Source organism: Apodemus sylvaticus, chromosome 15 (assembly GCF_947179515.1).
Source record: "Apodemus sylvaticus chromosome 15, mApoSyl1.1, whole genome shotgun sequence".
NCBI classification, from domain to species: Eukaryota; Metazoa; Chordata; class Mammalia; order Rodentia; family Muridae; genus Apodemus; species Apodemus sylvaticus.
Genome location: NC_067486.1, coordinates 55,678,385 through 55,692,726, shown reverse-complemented (window position 1 = coordinate 55,692,726; position 14,342 = coordinate 55,678,385). Strand labels below are relative to the sequence as shown.

The following is a 14,342-nucleotide window of genomic DNA, read 5'->3' as shown; positions in this document are numbered from 1 at the left end:
GAACACTTTTTCTAAGTCTTCCTATCACCCACTTCTTCTTTAAAGTGAGAAGCATAGAAAGACATGAACCAATGGCTTCAGGAGGGGTGACGAGTGAAAGGACCACTTAGTGTGTGTGTGTGTGTGTGTGTGTGTGTGTGTGTGTGGGAGGGGGGAGTCAGCTGCAGATACTGCTATTTGAAGCAGAGATTAACAGACAAGGCAGGTTAGCCCAGGAGAAAGGGAAGACTCAAGGCAGGCCCCCACTGGACAGAAGAGGGGACAAGCCAGGAGCAATTTGTATATGAACCTGCTTGAGAAACAGCTTCAGACATCCGGAAAGGATGGAACAGATCATCACGGAGCACCAGGGGTAGGAAAGGATGCTTGCTCTAGAGAGGTGAGGAGGGAGGCCTCAGATACGCAGCGGTTCTGTGGGGCCCCCTGACCCTGGTAGCTTCAGCTCCCAGGAAGGAGGAGCTGGACCATCTGGCCCTGCCTGGGCACTGGCCTGCTCGGTGGGCTGGGAGACGCGTCTCTCTCCTTTGCCTCCGTGCTGAGGTGTTACTCACTCTGCTTAGACCAGGCCCTCCAGAGGCAGAAGGGGATGAAGGTGACGATGATGAGGACGATAGAGCCCAGAACGACCCCGACAATCAGATAGGGCAGGTCGCTGGCCCGGGCCACCATGGCTCCAGTGCCCACCGGCCGCTCCATGGTTTCCAGGGGCGGAGGCTGTGGTGGAGCCAGAGTTAAGGGTGGGGGTCTTCCAGGCTGGCCAGAAAATTTCCGAGCTGCAATTGAAGACAAAACTCGCATCAGTATTTATTTTTTTTAATACAAAAATAGGAAAACAAAGTGCCTCGATTCCATGGACATAGGAAGGAAATGGGGCCTAGATCTCCACACAGGGACTCGATATCTCTTATTTGAATCATGTCCATAACTTATCAGGGACACACTAGTACCTAACATGCAATGTGCTGTTGAGGTGTTTGTGAGCCAGACACTGAGTCAGAGTGGACAGGGGTAATTGTGGTTTCTGAAAGAACAACTAAAATGTGTGAGAGCAGTGAACGAACTCAGGTGAAAGAGCTTTCCCACAGCTTCGCCATTCCCAGGTAGATTAAAGGACTCGAGGTGCTAGGTAATTGCTTGGGTTGTAAGACAGGGCACCTGCAGACTCCGTGGGACCGTGGGACAGAAGACAACTGGGAAATTCGCATCAAAGGTAGACCACAGTCAAAGGCCTACGTTCCTCACTGGGCTGCTACTGCCAGCAAACCAGCATGGACTCTGCCACCTGCTTCCCTCAGCTTTCTGATGTCACAGCCTCCCGGCCCAACACCCCTCATGGTCCTTGTGCCTCCTCAGATCCTGGAAGACTGCCCCAGCCCCTCTCAGTCTGGGTAATCTCTCCTGCGTCCATGAATCCCTCCATGACCTGAGGACTGTGGAGGCAAGAGACATTCTGCTTTTATCAGACACTTTCAGCACCCTCCCCCCAAGATTCAGCCACTGGGAAACTCCCGCAGTCCTTCTCTCCTCCCAGCCCAGATCTCCTCACCCTCTCCATCCCAATGGAGGGCAGCTACCTGCGTAAGGATGCTTCATGTGAAAACATTAAGCTTGCTTTATATCTCCCAACCCAGCACGCGATCATCCCAGGTCCTGCTCGCACCTCCTCAAAAGCAATGACAAAAACCATTTTCTTCACCTTTATTTCAGGGCCCCAATTCGCTCTCCTCAACCTGCCTGTGACCGTTATTATAAAGAAGCCCGACAAGGACCCTCTACCACTTCACAGTCCCTGCCAGCTGCACTAGGTTCTCCTCCGGCATCCTTCAGTGCCCCAGTGATGCCAGTGCTTCCGGCCTCTCCCCTGAGCTGCCCCCTCCTCGTCCTCCTCCTCCTCCCATCTGGAGCTACTTTTTCAGCTTGGCGTGTCCCCCAGTGCACTTCCACTTCATTCTAACTTAGAGTTAGTCCAAAGACTTGAGAAGATAGGTGAATTTGGGCTGTGTGTCCCTCCCTTGGATGGACGTGGCACAGAGGACAAGTGTATAAAGTAGGCGAGCAGTGAGAATTTGCAGACTGACTGAAGGCAATACGTAGTGGAAGAGAGAACACAGTTGCTTCAGCCACAGGGGGGTGTTGTTTTCTCCTTTGTGATCCTATGATTAGGTCTTTAGTAATACATGACTTCATCTCATTTTGAGTATGTAAAAACTGGAAATAATGATTCCCACTCACCTGAACAATGTGCACATATGAACAGTGCATGTGTGTGTGTGTTTAATACACATTAGTGCAGAATATATTGTGTGTTTAATATGTCTTAGTGCATAAAATGAACCTGGGCTTACAGCTATATGAAACTGCCTGAAGCTATTTCTACCACATCTTGACTATAAGACTTTGGCCAAGGTGCAGATATAGTAAGTTTCCTGAGGTTCAGATTTCCTCCCCATATCATCAGGCTACAGTTAAATTGAATAAAACCAACCAATATAGTACCAAATACCAAGAAATATAGAGTACCTAGAACATTTCCATCTTAAGATGGGTTCTGTTCCTAATGAGTTCATGGGTCAGTTAGTTCCCACACCTTGAAGCCATCATGGTGGCAACCTACTTGTATTAGCACACAGCTCAAGAAAATCATTTGGGAGGCAATTGATGAGGTCAGGGATCCTTGAAAAGTCGGGATCTTCTTGGAAGGGATACCAGAGTGGGTGGGAGTGAGATTCTGCTCCAGCCTGTGGGAATTCCTGGGACAGGAGAGGACCCTGGGAGAATCACCTTTGGTCTCGCAGATCATGACGTTGCTGAACTCGCTCTCCCCTCCCTCATTGAAGCACTGCATCTTTATGTCATAGGAAGTCTCTGGCTGCAGGTGGCTGATGGAGTGCCAGTACCTGTCCCCTGGAAGGAGAGCGACAGTCACCACGGTGATGCATATGTTGTTTTCTTAACCTTGATCACACAGTCAGACCTGTTCATGTAAGTTAGTGCCTCTGACCAGCACAGGGGAGAATTATCTGTGTGACTACCCATGTTTCTGTTGTGTCGTGGTCATTAAGAAATATGTTGCCTATATATAATAAATAAATAAAAAATTAAAAAAAAGGGGGAGGCTGGAGAAATGGCTCAGCGGGTAAGAGCACCGACTGCTCTTCCAAAGGTCATGAGTTCAAATCCCAGCATCCACATGGTGACTCACAACCATCCGTAAAGAGATCTGACACCCTATTCTGGTGTCTGAAGACAGCTACAGTGTACTTATATATAATAAATAAATAAAAAATTAAAAAAAAAGAAGTATGTTGCCCCCTGGTTCTGGAAAGACTCAGTGCAGCAGTGAATATCAGAACAGGGAAGTGGGAAGGGGTAGATGGGGGAACAGGGGGAGGGAAGAGGGCTTATGGGACTTTTGGGGAGTGGGGAGCCAGAAAGGGGGAAATCATTTGAAATATAAATGAAGAATATATCGAATTAAAAAAAAGAAAAAAAAAGAAAATCCCACATTTTAGCTGAAATTTTATGTGATTGTATATCCTGTGGAATGTGATTCTAGAATTTTCATATTGGCTTTTTTCTCCTTTGAATTTATTAAAAAATATGTTATCATGAAAAAAAAAGAAGCATGTTGAGCCTTTTAACTGGCTAGCCCCAAGTGCGTCAAAAGGGACTCACTGACGCGGAACACAGACTCCATTTCATGATTCATGAGGTTTTGCCAACACCCAGACCCCGTTACCAGTGAAGGAAACCTCATCAGTGCATCTTCTCACCTTCCACCATGTCCTTCTTGTAGTCACTGTCATTGTCACTGTCTGTGGGTCGGTAGTAGATATAGAAGCCGTGGATTGGGGTGTTGTTGTTGCTGGCGGGGATATACTATGTGGAATAGAGAGCAGACATGTTCATAGTGCATCAGAGAAATCATCAAAGCAAACCCACCAGCCTGTGGAATCTTCTCCCGAGTCTGAACTTCATGGAGGCCCCAGCAAACATTCCTGAGTAAGTCCCTCAGGTTCTCTGAAGATTGTAGAGACTGGGCAATATTTTATTTTGCTGATGGGCTCTGGAGCTTTTAGAAGCAAGAAACAAATTATAATTCTTCAAAGACGTTGATCCCTTCTGAGCCTTTCTGAACGCACAAAGGGATGATGGACAAGGGTGGAGATTCCTATGGTGTCCAGTGAAGAGCAGGAAGGAGGGTGGGATGCCCTCAGAAAGTGGGGACCAGTTTAAAAGACAACAGCCAACAACAGCTGCAGCTACCGTCGTCCCCCAGGACACCCCAAAGGGGCTGTCAGGTTTACTAAGTGGGAAGCCAAACTCACAGACAAATAGCAGGAGAAACATTTCCACACTACTGGCAGCCCGGCCACTTACCATCCACTTGAGCATAATAGCGGTCTCGTTGACTGCATCGGTGAAGGTGATGTAAGGTCCCGCCACGGGCCTCTCATACACACGGCCGCTGTAGCCCGACACCACATAAGGCCGGGAGGGAGCGCTGGGCTCACTCTCCCCTAGCATGTTCAAAGCACGAACTCGGAACTTGTAAGAAATACCTGTGAGAGAGATCCTTCCTGAGCCTGGGAAATACAGCTGGTTTCCCCTGCTGCCCTTCAAGGCCCAGCCCAGGGATATCTGGTCAGCTCTTCCCCAATGATGTCCACACAGGATCCATAAGAACCCTCATCCTCCTCATGCCACACAGGAAGTGGCTCTGGACTCCTCTTTGAGAGGAAAAGAGGAGAGGCTGTGGGGCTGTGGTTGAGCTGAGCCACAAATGCCACACCCATGAGTACTCTGTGGAGAATGAAGGGAAGACTGGATTACAGAAGACCTTCCATTATTCCTCCTTCTCCTCCATGCGGTCCCAGGACAGAAAGGACCAGGAAGAGGACCAGGCTCCTACCTTTCTCCAGGCCTGTGATCTCCACAGAGAGCCTTGAGGGAGGTATGGCACTGGTGGCCAGAATCCAATCTCCCACTCTTTTTAGCTTCTTGTACTCCACACGGAAAGACTGAATCGGGAAGCCGCCGTTTCCTCTGGGAATCCAAGTTACATACACTGAGGTTTCAGAAGCTGTGGAGATGGTGGGTCTGTCTGGAGCTTCTGGGGCTGGAGTGACCGTGCACAGAGGAAAGACGTAGACAAACAGGGACACCATGACATGATGCTCTGGTTCAAGTAGACCCAACCTGAGCCTGACAGGGCCTGTTCCTTCTTCTTCCTGCTGTGGTATTTATCATATCTCCCTGCATTCGAGAATTCCTGGAGCTAAAACTTCACCTAATCTACAAAAACAGAAGGTAGAGAATTACTGCTCTCTGGATCCACAGATTCAGTAATTCCAGTATTTTCTCCAAAGGCTCCACAGTGTGTATATTTTCATTGTAGTCCACTACAGAGATGCAGAATATCTCAATGGGACTCTTGGATCTCAGAACCCTAACTGCATTTAACCTGCAGCAACAAGCCCTCTGTGACAGTTTGTCCTGATTGCTCTCTGCCTGCCCCTCACTGCTGCTGGGCTTACGGGAGAGGCGGCCGTGGTCAGGCTGGCTGCTGCTCTGGAGACCGGCACCAGGGTCATCTCTCTGGATCTGCTGCTCCTTGCTGGCCACGATCTCAGGTTTGGGCCGCCGTCCTGAGGAGAAGGATTGAGAACAAGAGAGAGAGCATATAAGCACTACTCCCTTATCAAAATCCTATTTGGTCTAAGAATCTGATGAGGGCTCCAGCAAGGTGACACAAATAAGATTTCAGGGTACTGAAAGTGTGCTGTAATTCCCAGCTTTGGCCAACCCTACTGTTGCTATTAGCTCCTGTGCTTGGGGGATCGGGGGAGATGCCAGAAAGGCTTATCAGTCACATGAAGAAAGATAACACTTTAGCGCAGACAAAAATGGCCAGAGAGGCATCCACTGGAGAAGGATAGAGGTGAAGAAAGTGAACAGGACTTTGCACCCAGCCTCACTATAACTTGTTCAGGCCTTTGGAACTCTGAGTTAAACAAAGTATTTGACTTTACCTGTTCGGAAGGTGACCATGGCTGTCTGGCCTTCGCCAGCACAGTTGTAGGCTGCCATCTCCACTTCATACAAGCTTCCAGGGTCAAGCCTGGCCAGGGTGAGGCGGTGCTGGTTGGCTGGGATGCCAGAAATGGTCCAGTCCTCAGAGGAGTTCGTGACCTGCTGAAGAAGGTGAACGGGGTCAGGACCTGCCTCTGCTGTGGTGTCGGGGCGGGTTTCAGCCTGCGCCCAAGATGGCAGGAAGAGAGAAAGAGGTCCCTGGTCTAGGTTGAGGGCAGTTGGGGACTGCAGAGCTCAGAGTGGGTCTCCTCCTCTCTAAGGTAATAATCCCATCAAGGGCCGTTTGCAAGGATAGATAGAAAGCCAGACAGATACTGCTGGTCATTCCCCCATCTCCTGCAATCCCCTCATCTAATGTTCCCTCTGTTTGCATACGGAGCATGCATATTCTAATGAGAGACAATCTAATGAACCGAATGCTAATTGGTCCGTATTCTAATGAGAGACAGTGAGGAGAATGGTAACAGAAGCTGAAGCAAAGGAAAGATGACCGTCGGGTGCTCACTCTCAGTGCACTCACGGCCTGTCCCCAAGTCTCAGCAGTCAGTGTTCACAGAGAGCCTAAGTCCGGAGAGCTGAGCAAGTCATCTACGGCTGCAGAGCTGGTAGGCACAGAAACCCTGACTTGAGCCCAAAGAGCATGCTCAGAAGTTACCTGTTCAAGACTGAGGATTCTGGGAGTGGAAAACGGCAAGTTCAGGTTCTGACTGTATAACCCCAAGCAAACTCCCACACTGGTGAGCCCTGAGCCACTCATTTCCAAGATGGGCCAAATACAATGTCTTGGGCTGCTCTGGAGTCCTCTTAGATGACTTGGCACAGGTGAGGTTCCCGACACATGAATGCCTGGCCTGTCTCCTGCTGCTCTTGGCAACCTTCACCCTGTGAGATTTCTCACTTTAAAATTCTTTCCCTGTTTCTGCTCCCTGTCCTTGTTTTTGAAGCGCAAAAACAGAGTGTACGTGAAGGATTAGAAATGAACTTTTAATGGTTAGCTCTCAAAAAAAAAAAAAAATTTGTGGGAGGGCTCCGGGTACCCAAAGGCAATGGTGAGAGATTATTTCCTCTCGCCCACCATCTTTTAAGAAGGACTTTATGGCCAGCTCTGTGCATCGCAGAAAGCCTGGCGGAATGGAGAGTTGAGGTTTGATTAAGAAAGCGACCAGCTGCTGGGGAAAGCTCTTGTCCCTGAGCAAAAGATTCCCAAGTAGAACAAAACCTTCCATTCAGGGCAAGGGGATGGTCTGAGCTCATTACCGTCGGGCTTGCAGGATTTGTTCCAAGGGGAAAGGTTTTCACAAGCTGAGAATCCCCAGTGATGCTGGAAACCCAAACACAGTAGCCCGGGTCTACAGTGGACTAGATGAAACTTGCTTTGTGCACGTGAAAATCAGCCTGACTAATTCCCAACGCTCTGCAGAAGACAGAGCATGGAAAGGGGGGGAAAAATCCCACAACCCAATGCTGACTTCTGATTCCAACCTTCTTTCTTGGGTGACGACCATTAAGCTATGTTAATTCCTTGGGCAAGAAAAACTTTTTTTCTGCCTTGGCAACATTCACTTAAAAGCTCCAACTGTTCCACAGGGTAATGCCTAATGGAAGGCAGACTGGCAGGGCCCCGTCCTGACTGTCATTTTCCTGTACCCCCTCCTCCCTCTGCCCTCCCAGCGACGGCCTCAGACTTCCACTGGGACCCAGAAATGAAAATAAGAAAAGCAAGGGTAATTAGTCACTGTCACAGGCACTGGGAGGGTGAACGGAACATCAGCTTGGCATTTCCGGATCACCCCAGTGCGGTCTCTGCCTGCTTGCCTGCAGTGGGAGGTGGCTTCAGGGCCACCTATTGGCCTGAAAAATATTATTCTTACTATCACACTGGTTTCTGTCTCTTGGGTACTGTGTTTGACCTTCCCTGATCTTTGGCTACAACTCACAGGGAGGTATCTAGTTACACCAGAAAATAAGGACTGGGACCAGCCCTGCCCTGGAACACAGGCTAAACAAGGCTGTTTCTTTTCAGAAAGCCATTCACACCTTTAGCTGGTCCTGGGGGTGGTGTGTGTGTGTGTGTGTGTGTGTGTGTGTGTTGGGGGGGGGTGTTGCAGACTCCCCTGGGTCTACATGGGGAATTACACGTTCACACCTTTAGCTGGTCCTGGGGGTGGTGTGTGTGTGGAGGGGGGACTGCAGACTCCCCTGGGTCTACACGAGGCCACAGGGTGCTGCTCTGCTCTGGTACATTGCTGACCAGCTGAGGGCTCTGGGAACTTCTTTGGTACCGAGACAATGCACAGACTATGAGAGGCCGGTGGTGTTTGCAGCAGGGATGCTGTTTGTGCGGAGCCAGAACATTCCACCGTGTGAGGGGAGGCCTGTTTTCTTGTTTGCTTTTGGAGTAGGAAAAGGTGGGTAAATATTTTTAGTTCCATTTCACATTTCCATATTTTCTACCAAGTGCACAAAGCATTTTTATAAGCACAAATAATCCAAACACACACAAGCATTTAGAATAGGTTGCTGGTATTCAAGTTTTTGGTTTGTCCATGCAAAACCAGTACTTTTCTACTATCTGGTGGTATTGGAAAGAAACAGCACAAACGTGTGGCGGATAGAAATGTTTTATGAGGACTCTCTTCTCATCTTTTTGTGCAGCTCTGAAGGAGAGTGGCAGAGGGTAGGGCCTGATCCACCTCACCCAGCAGTGGCCAGGACCATGGGACAGGCACAGCTCTGTCTCTGCATCCTGTCGCAGTCTAAAAGGTTCTCTGTGACAGCTCCTACAAGCCCTGGACAGGTTCCCTCTGTTGAGGGAAAAAATAGCTAAGGTCTTAACACCTTAACACCTGGTCCTGGTGATGTCCAGGAGCTCTATTGCCTAACGGTCAAACAGGAGCTACCACAGCCCACAGGGAGAACATGTGTTTCCTAATATTCGTTTTCCTGGCTGGAGAGACCTGTTTGACCTGCTCAAATTCTCGAAGGTATGCCTAAGAAAGAGCTTGTTTTGGTTGGAAAACAAATGATAGAGAGGTGTGAGGGAGAGTGGGGAGGGTGGCTATAGTAATGGAGGGGGGGTGTTATCTCTGGTCTTGTGTTGGCACAAACTTCCAGGTAAGAGTACACAAGGCTCACACCTGAAGGCCCATGCAGAGTCTCTGCCTGGGCCTGTGAGAGATCTCCTGTATTACAGCTCGCTCTCCATTACCGCGAGCTCTCCAGGCGGGTGGTAGGGATGGGCATCTGAGGAGATGGGGAAGGAAGAGCATTGCTGTGCTGAATGCACACTGAGTCCTGGCTTCAGACAGAGGGACTCGATTCACATTCACTAAGAAGCAGCTTGCAGGGAGGGAGAGGCTCCGTGCCAGGCTCATACCTTACGATGCTTCACTACGTAGTACAGGACGGGTGCCCGGCTGCTGCCCTCGTGTCGAGGCCGCCACACCAGCTCGTATGAATCTGTCTTGGAGGTCCGGGGCGAGCTGAGGATGACAGGTGCCTCCGCAGGGGCCGCCTGCTCCTCTCCCGGGCACTTCAGGGACGTAGGCTGGACGGACGTCGGGGGCTTAACAAGCCCCGGTTGTTCCCGAAGTATCTGGTCAGGCCTGCTGGGTCTGGAGGGCGGCATGGGAGGTGTGGCAGCAATCGCCTTAGTATCCCTCCCGGGTCTCAGGGTTGTGTCTGAGGACCAAGCAGGAAAAAGAAGGGAAGGGGGAAGGTGTTAGTGGCCCTGATCACCTGCCAGGGAGAAAACAGAATAAAATCAGAGAAGACCTGAGGGCAGGATGAGCCCACTCTGTGACACACAACCAGGCTCTGCAGAAGAGAAGCCTGGTGCCCTTGTCCTGGCAGAAGGGAAAGAAGGTCTTGGCATGATGCTGAGGATTATATTTATATTTTATTATATTTTATGCTCTCTCTCTCTCTCTCTGTGTGTGTGTGTGTGTGTCTGCCACACAGTGTGAGTGTGGGTCCTGGGGCTTGTATTCAGGTCTTCAGGCTTAGCAGGAAGCACCTTTATCTGCTGAAGCATTTCGCTGGCACTGATGGTTTAAATACCAAATGTCCCATCCAGGCATTGTCCCCTGATTGGTCCCCAGCTGCTAGTGCAATTTGGGGGGAGGCTGGGCCTTGCCGGAGGAAGTGAGCCACAGAGGCATACTTGTGAAGGTTATCCTTTCCCTCCCTATGTAGTTTCTGTCACAGAAACTGCCATGAGGTTCTGCCTCACTATGGGCCCAGACTCAGTGGAGCTAAGGCTTTGCACTCAAACCTCTGAATTCATGAACCAAAGCAAGATTCCTTCCCTTCAAGCTGTTCTCTCCTTTGAAGTTATTTTGTTTGTGCTGGAAAAAGTGACGAACCCAGAAAATTGGCACCAGGGAAGTGTGACGGATGCGCTGTAAGTAAATCTGTCATGTGGTTCTGCTGCCGCCTTCGGGGCTGATTTATAGGGGGTGGTTTAGAATGGATTTGAGTGCTAAGGGAGCTGCAGAGTTCTGTCAGCAGAACATGATGGGGGTCGGGGAGCTCAGCACAGGATGCTGATGGGGAGGGCAGGGAGGCTGTACTTGGGACTTATGGAAGACTAGGAACTCTGCTAGGAATTGGACTAGAAGCCACGCCACTGTCCCTGGGACAAAGATTGTGCGAAGCCATGTTTGAAAGTGTCAGACTAACTAGAGGAAATCTCAAGGTAGTCCAGCATCTAGGCCACGGCATGATTAATGCCAGCTGATTTTACAAGGCCTGTGGAGAGAATTAGGAACAAGGAGGAATATGAAAACAATTTGAAGAATAGACATTGGGCCAAGGAAACCTCCTTAAAGTCCTTAAAGTCATCAGAGCCATTAACAGAAAGCCACACACTTTGCACCTACATATGTACGAAGTATGTCTTGAGGACATGTCAGGAAATGGTTGGACCTCACTCTGGGCAGCCTTAAGGGTGTAAAGGCTTTAAATCATTTGAAAGACTTTTTGCTTTGAGACAAGAACTCTGGGACAACCTGTCCGCACAGGGTCACAGTTTCCCTTCAGGAGGTCATCTGGGCATTCATGGGCCACAGGGTTGAAGGTGTGATCCAAACGGGATAGGCTTGGGCAAAGAAAACAGCAAGACTGCATGGTCAGACTTTGAACTTGGACTTCTTTAAGTTGCTTAAGTTTTTTTTTTTTTAAATCTGTGTGCATGTATGTATGGATTTATGTGCACTTTGTGAACACAATACCCTTTGCGGCCTGAAGAGGGAGTCAGAGCCCCTAAACTAGAGTTACAGGCCGCTGTGAGCCACCTGACACTGGTTCTGGTAACTGAACTCTGGTCTTCCAGTTGGCATGTGATGGAGAGATGTCCTTTGCTTTGAAACTTTAACACTGACACACAGTGAGTCTTTCCCTTTTCCTCTGAGGTGACGAGAGACATGAATTCAATTGGGACTGCTCTTCGAGAATCTAGAAGCCAAGAACAGCGTGGCAAAGTGTCATCCACAGACTCTTCCAGCCACAATCTCAGCCCTACCTGACCCCCTCACCACAGGGCGTTGGCATCTGATAATGACGGCACTAAACTGTATCGTCCATTGTAGTGTTTCTCTCAAATTCTCCAAGCACACAGTGGGTCCTAGCCAGTGCAAGTGTAATTGAAATGGCTCAAACTGAAGAGAAAGGCTTTATTCATCCTTGTTTTAAAGCCCCGGTTGTAAAGTACGATTCTTCATAATCATGGAAGCCGTGGAAAAATTATTCATTTTTTTAAAAAATCCTACCAAATAGGTCATATTCATTAACAAAAATTTGCACAGTTGATTTATTAATAAGTCAATGTAATTTTGAACTTACAACTAAAAGTCACTATGTTTGACTTTATTTGAGAAAAGGACTGTATACCTGCTCAGCTGGAATTTCTGACCTCTGGGCTCCTTGCACTCACCTGGCCGGGTGGTCTTCAGTTGGACCACAGCGTGGGCACTGCCAACTGCATTCTCAGCCATGCACTGATACACGCCGTCATCCTCAGGCCCGACACTGACCACCCGGAGGGCTCTTCGAGACAGCCGGAGGCGTTGGCTGGAGGTGAGGGGCACGGCATTCCTCAGCCACAGGACAGAGGGCGGGGGATTTCCTCGAACCTCACAGGTGAGCTTTGCACTCTGACCCCACGGGATGGCCAGCTGGGACAGCTCCACAGTGACCTCAGGGGGTTCTGTGGAGAAAACAGACCAGAATGTAGAAGGCTGCATTTTCCCAGCTCTAGGACCACACAGGATGAGACACTGCCTCAGATTGGCTTCCTCCTCACAGACTGTTGGGTTCTTCCTATGGGGGGAGTCGGGCGTGGAGGGGGTAGATGTCTAGGTGACCAAGGCTACACCAAGATCCAGGACCTAAGTCCTGGGATCTAAGAATTTCTGTCTCCCCAGCCTGCTTCCTTATTTATCAGCTCCATGGTCTTTCACAATAGAATCCCTTCTGAGTTAGGTTATAGGCTTGTGATAGGGTATATGTTCTCGGCCTAGGGAGGGGCACTAATAGACAGTGTGGCCTTGTTGGAGTAGGTGTGGCCTTGTTGGAGTAGGTGTGGCCTTGTTTTGGTGGGTGTGTCACTGTGGGTATGAGTTTTTAAGACCCTCATCCTAGCTGCTGGAAGCCAGTATCCTGCTTGCAGCCTTCAGATGAAGATGTAGAACTCTCAGTCCCTCCTGCACCATTGCTGCCTGGATGCTGCCAGGTTCCTGCCTTGATGATACTGGACTGACCCTCTGCATCTGTAAGCCAGCCCTAATTAAATGTTGTCCTTATAAGAGTTGCCTTGGTCATGGTGTCTGTTCACAGCAGTAAAATCCTAACTAAGATAATGCTTCCAGAAGGGCCAGGAAGATGAGCAGGAAGATTAAGGAAGAGGAAGCCCATGGAGATGCTCACCAAACACCTGGACGTTGTAGAGGATGACAGCTGCCCCCGGGTCCCCAACCCCGTTGCTGGCCATACAGCGGTAGGTGCCTGAGTCCTCCTCGCTGGTGGTGTCAATAAGCAAGTTACTCAGCAGGAAGCGAGTCTTGTTGTAGGCCGCAATGCTGGCCCCATCCTTGGCCCACGTGACTCGAGGTGGCGGGATTCCACTGGCCACACACTCCAGTATGAGGCTCTGGCCTTTGGTGACGATGACGGACTGGGCTTCCGGTGGGTAAATGATGCGGGCGGCCTCAGCGGTGGACCCTGGAGTGGTAAAAAAGGACACGCAGAGTGAGACTGTCCTTCCTCCATCCTGTCTCTGATGGCCCAGCTCCAGAAGGGCTCCAAAGAACATGGACCTGAGATGAAGCGACCTCTCTGAGCTCACAGCATAGCCAACGCAGGAGTAAGGGCTTCCTCCTGCCCAGAACACGACTTAAGCCTTTTTGCTACAAGTTCGTACAGAAAAATGAGGGTGCTGACAGAGAGGATTTCCTGCTTGACTTCAGGCAGTGCACCCTGAGTCTGAGGACTAAGTGTGACAGCAGGATCTGCTAGGCCCCTACTTGACCTCAGCATCTGAGGGAGCATATATGTCCCTTATAGGGTGAGGACCCCACCAAGCTGAGCAGGAACACCTGCTGAAAGCTATACATGTCTTACAAAGGTCCCAAGCACAAATCAGCGGTTCTTTCCGGAGCTCAGCATAGAAAGCAGCCATCTTTCTCAGAGCTGTGGGGAAAGTGCACAGAGAGGCTGAACGGCAGTCGGTCACTGTCTCTCCAGTGTGCTGCTATCCCAGGGTCCCCACACAGCCTGCCTTCTGGGCCACTTGATGGGCCAGCCAGCGGCCCCTAAAGTTTTGGAGACTCTCTATTCCTCCTCAGGGAGAAAAGAAAGTTTTGTTCCATTAGTTTTGGGGGGAAAATCTACCTCAGGTGCTCGGTGGCAGCTCTCTGAGTACTTAGGCACTCTTGAGGGGCGTTCTCACATGAATGGGGGAGCCTGTGGGGGTCTATGGAGACATTGGACACGATTTAGGAGTAAGGGGCAGAGGGTAGGTAGGCCCAGAGGCCCAGCAAACTCATTCCTCTTGCAGAGTAACACGGGGCAACATGAGAACGGAGTTGCCCTCCACAGTGGTGACTTGTGGTGGCAAGCAAGGCGAGATGCTATGCCCGCTCTCCCTCTAGGCTCAGGGACCTGAACTTGGTCCGCCAGATCCTCCCCCCTCTTTCCAGTTTCACTGGGCCATGCCCACAATACCCCATGAATGACAAGTGAGCCTGGCCCTT

At 50.0% G+C, this 14,342-nt stretch overlaps 1 protein-coding gene across 3 annotated transcripts in view; it reads right to left on the bottom strand.

Moving 5' to 3' along the window:
* The window catches only part of Boc (BOC cell adhesion associated, oncogene regulated), a 75,573-nt gene that overhangs the window by 2,835 nt on the left and 58,396 nt on the right, over positions 1–14,342 (bottom strand). For 2 of the 3 annotated variants that reach the window (XM_052158746.1, XM_052158744.1), the window contains exons 6-15: positions 13,018–13,311; positions 12,026–12,298; positions 9,470–9,774; positions 6,033–6,195; positions 5,538–5,648; positions 4,913–5,119; positions 4,381–4,562; positions 3,774–3,879; positions 2,782–2,904; positions 552–773 (exon numbers count right to left, since the gene is read on the bottom strand). In XM_052158746.1, coding sequence (XP_052014706.1) covers positions 552–773; positions 2,782–2,904; positions 3,774–3,879; positions 4,381–4,562; positions 4,913–5,119; positions 5,538–5,648; positions 6,033–6,195; positions 9,470–9,774; positions 12,026–12,298; positions 13,018–13,311 — 1,986 coding nt within the window. The remainder of the gene's footprint in view (positions 1–551; positions 774–2,781; positions 2,905–3,773; positions 3,880–4,380; positions 4,563–4,912; positions 5,120–5,537; positions 5,649–6,032; positions 6,196–9,469; positions 9,775–12,025; positions 12,299–13,017; positions 13,312–14,342) is intronic. The other variant, XM_052158745.1, reaches the window with a different exon arrangement.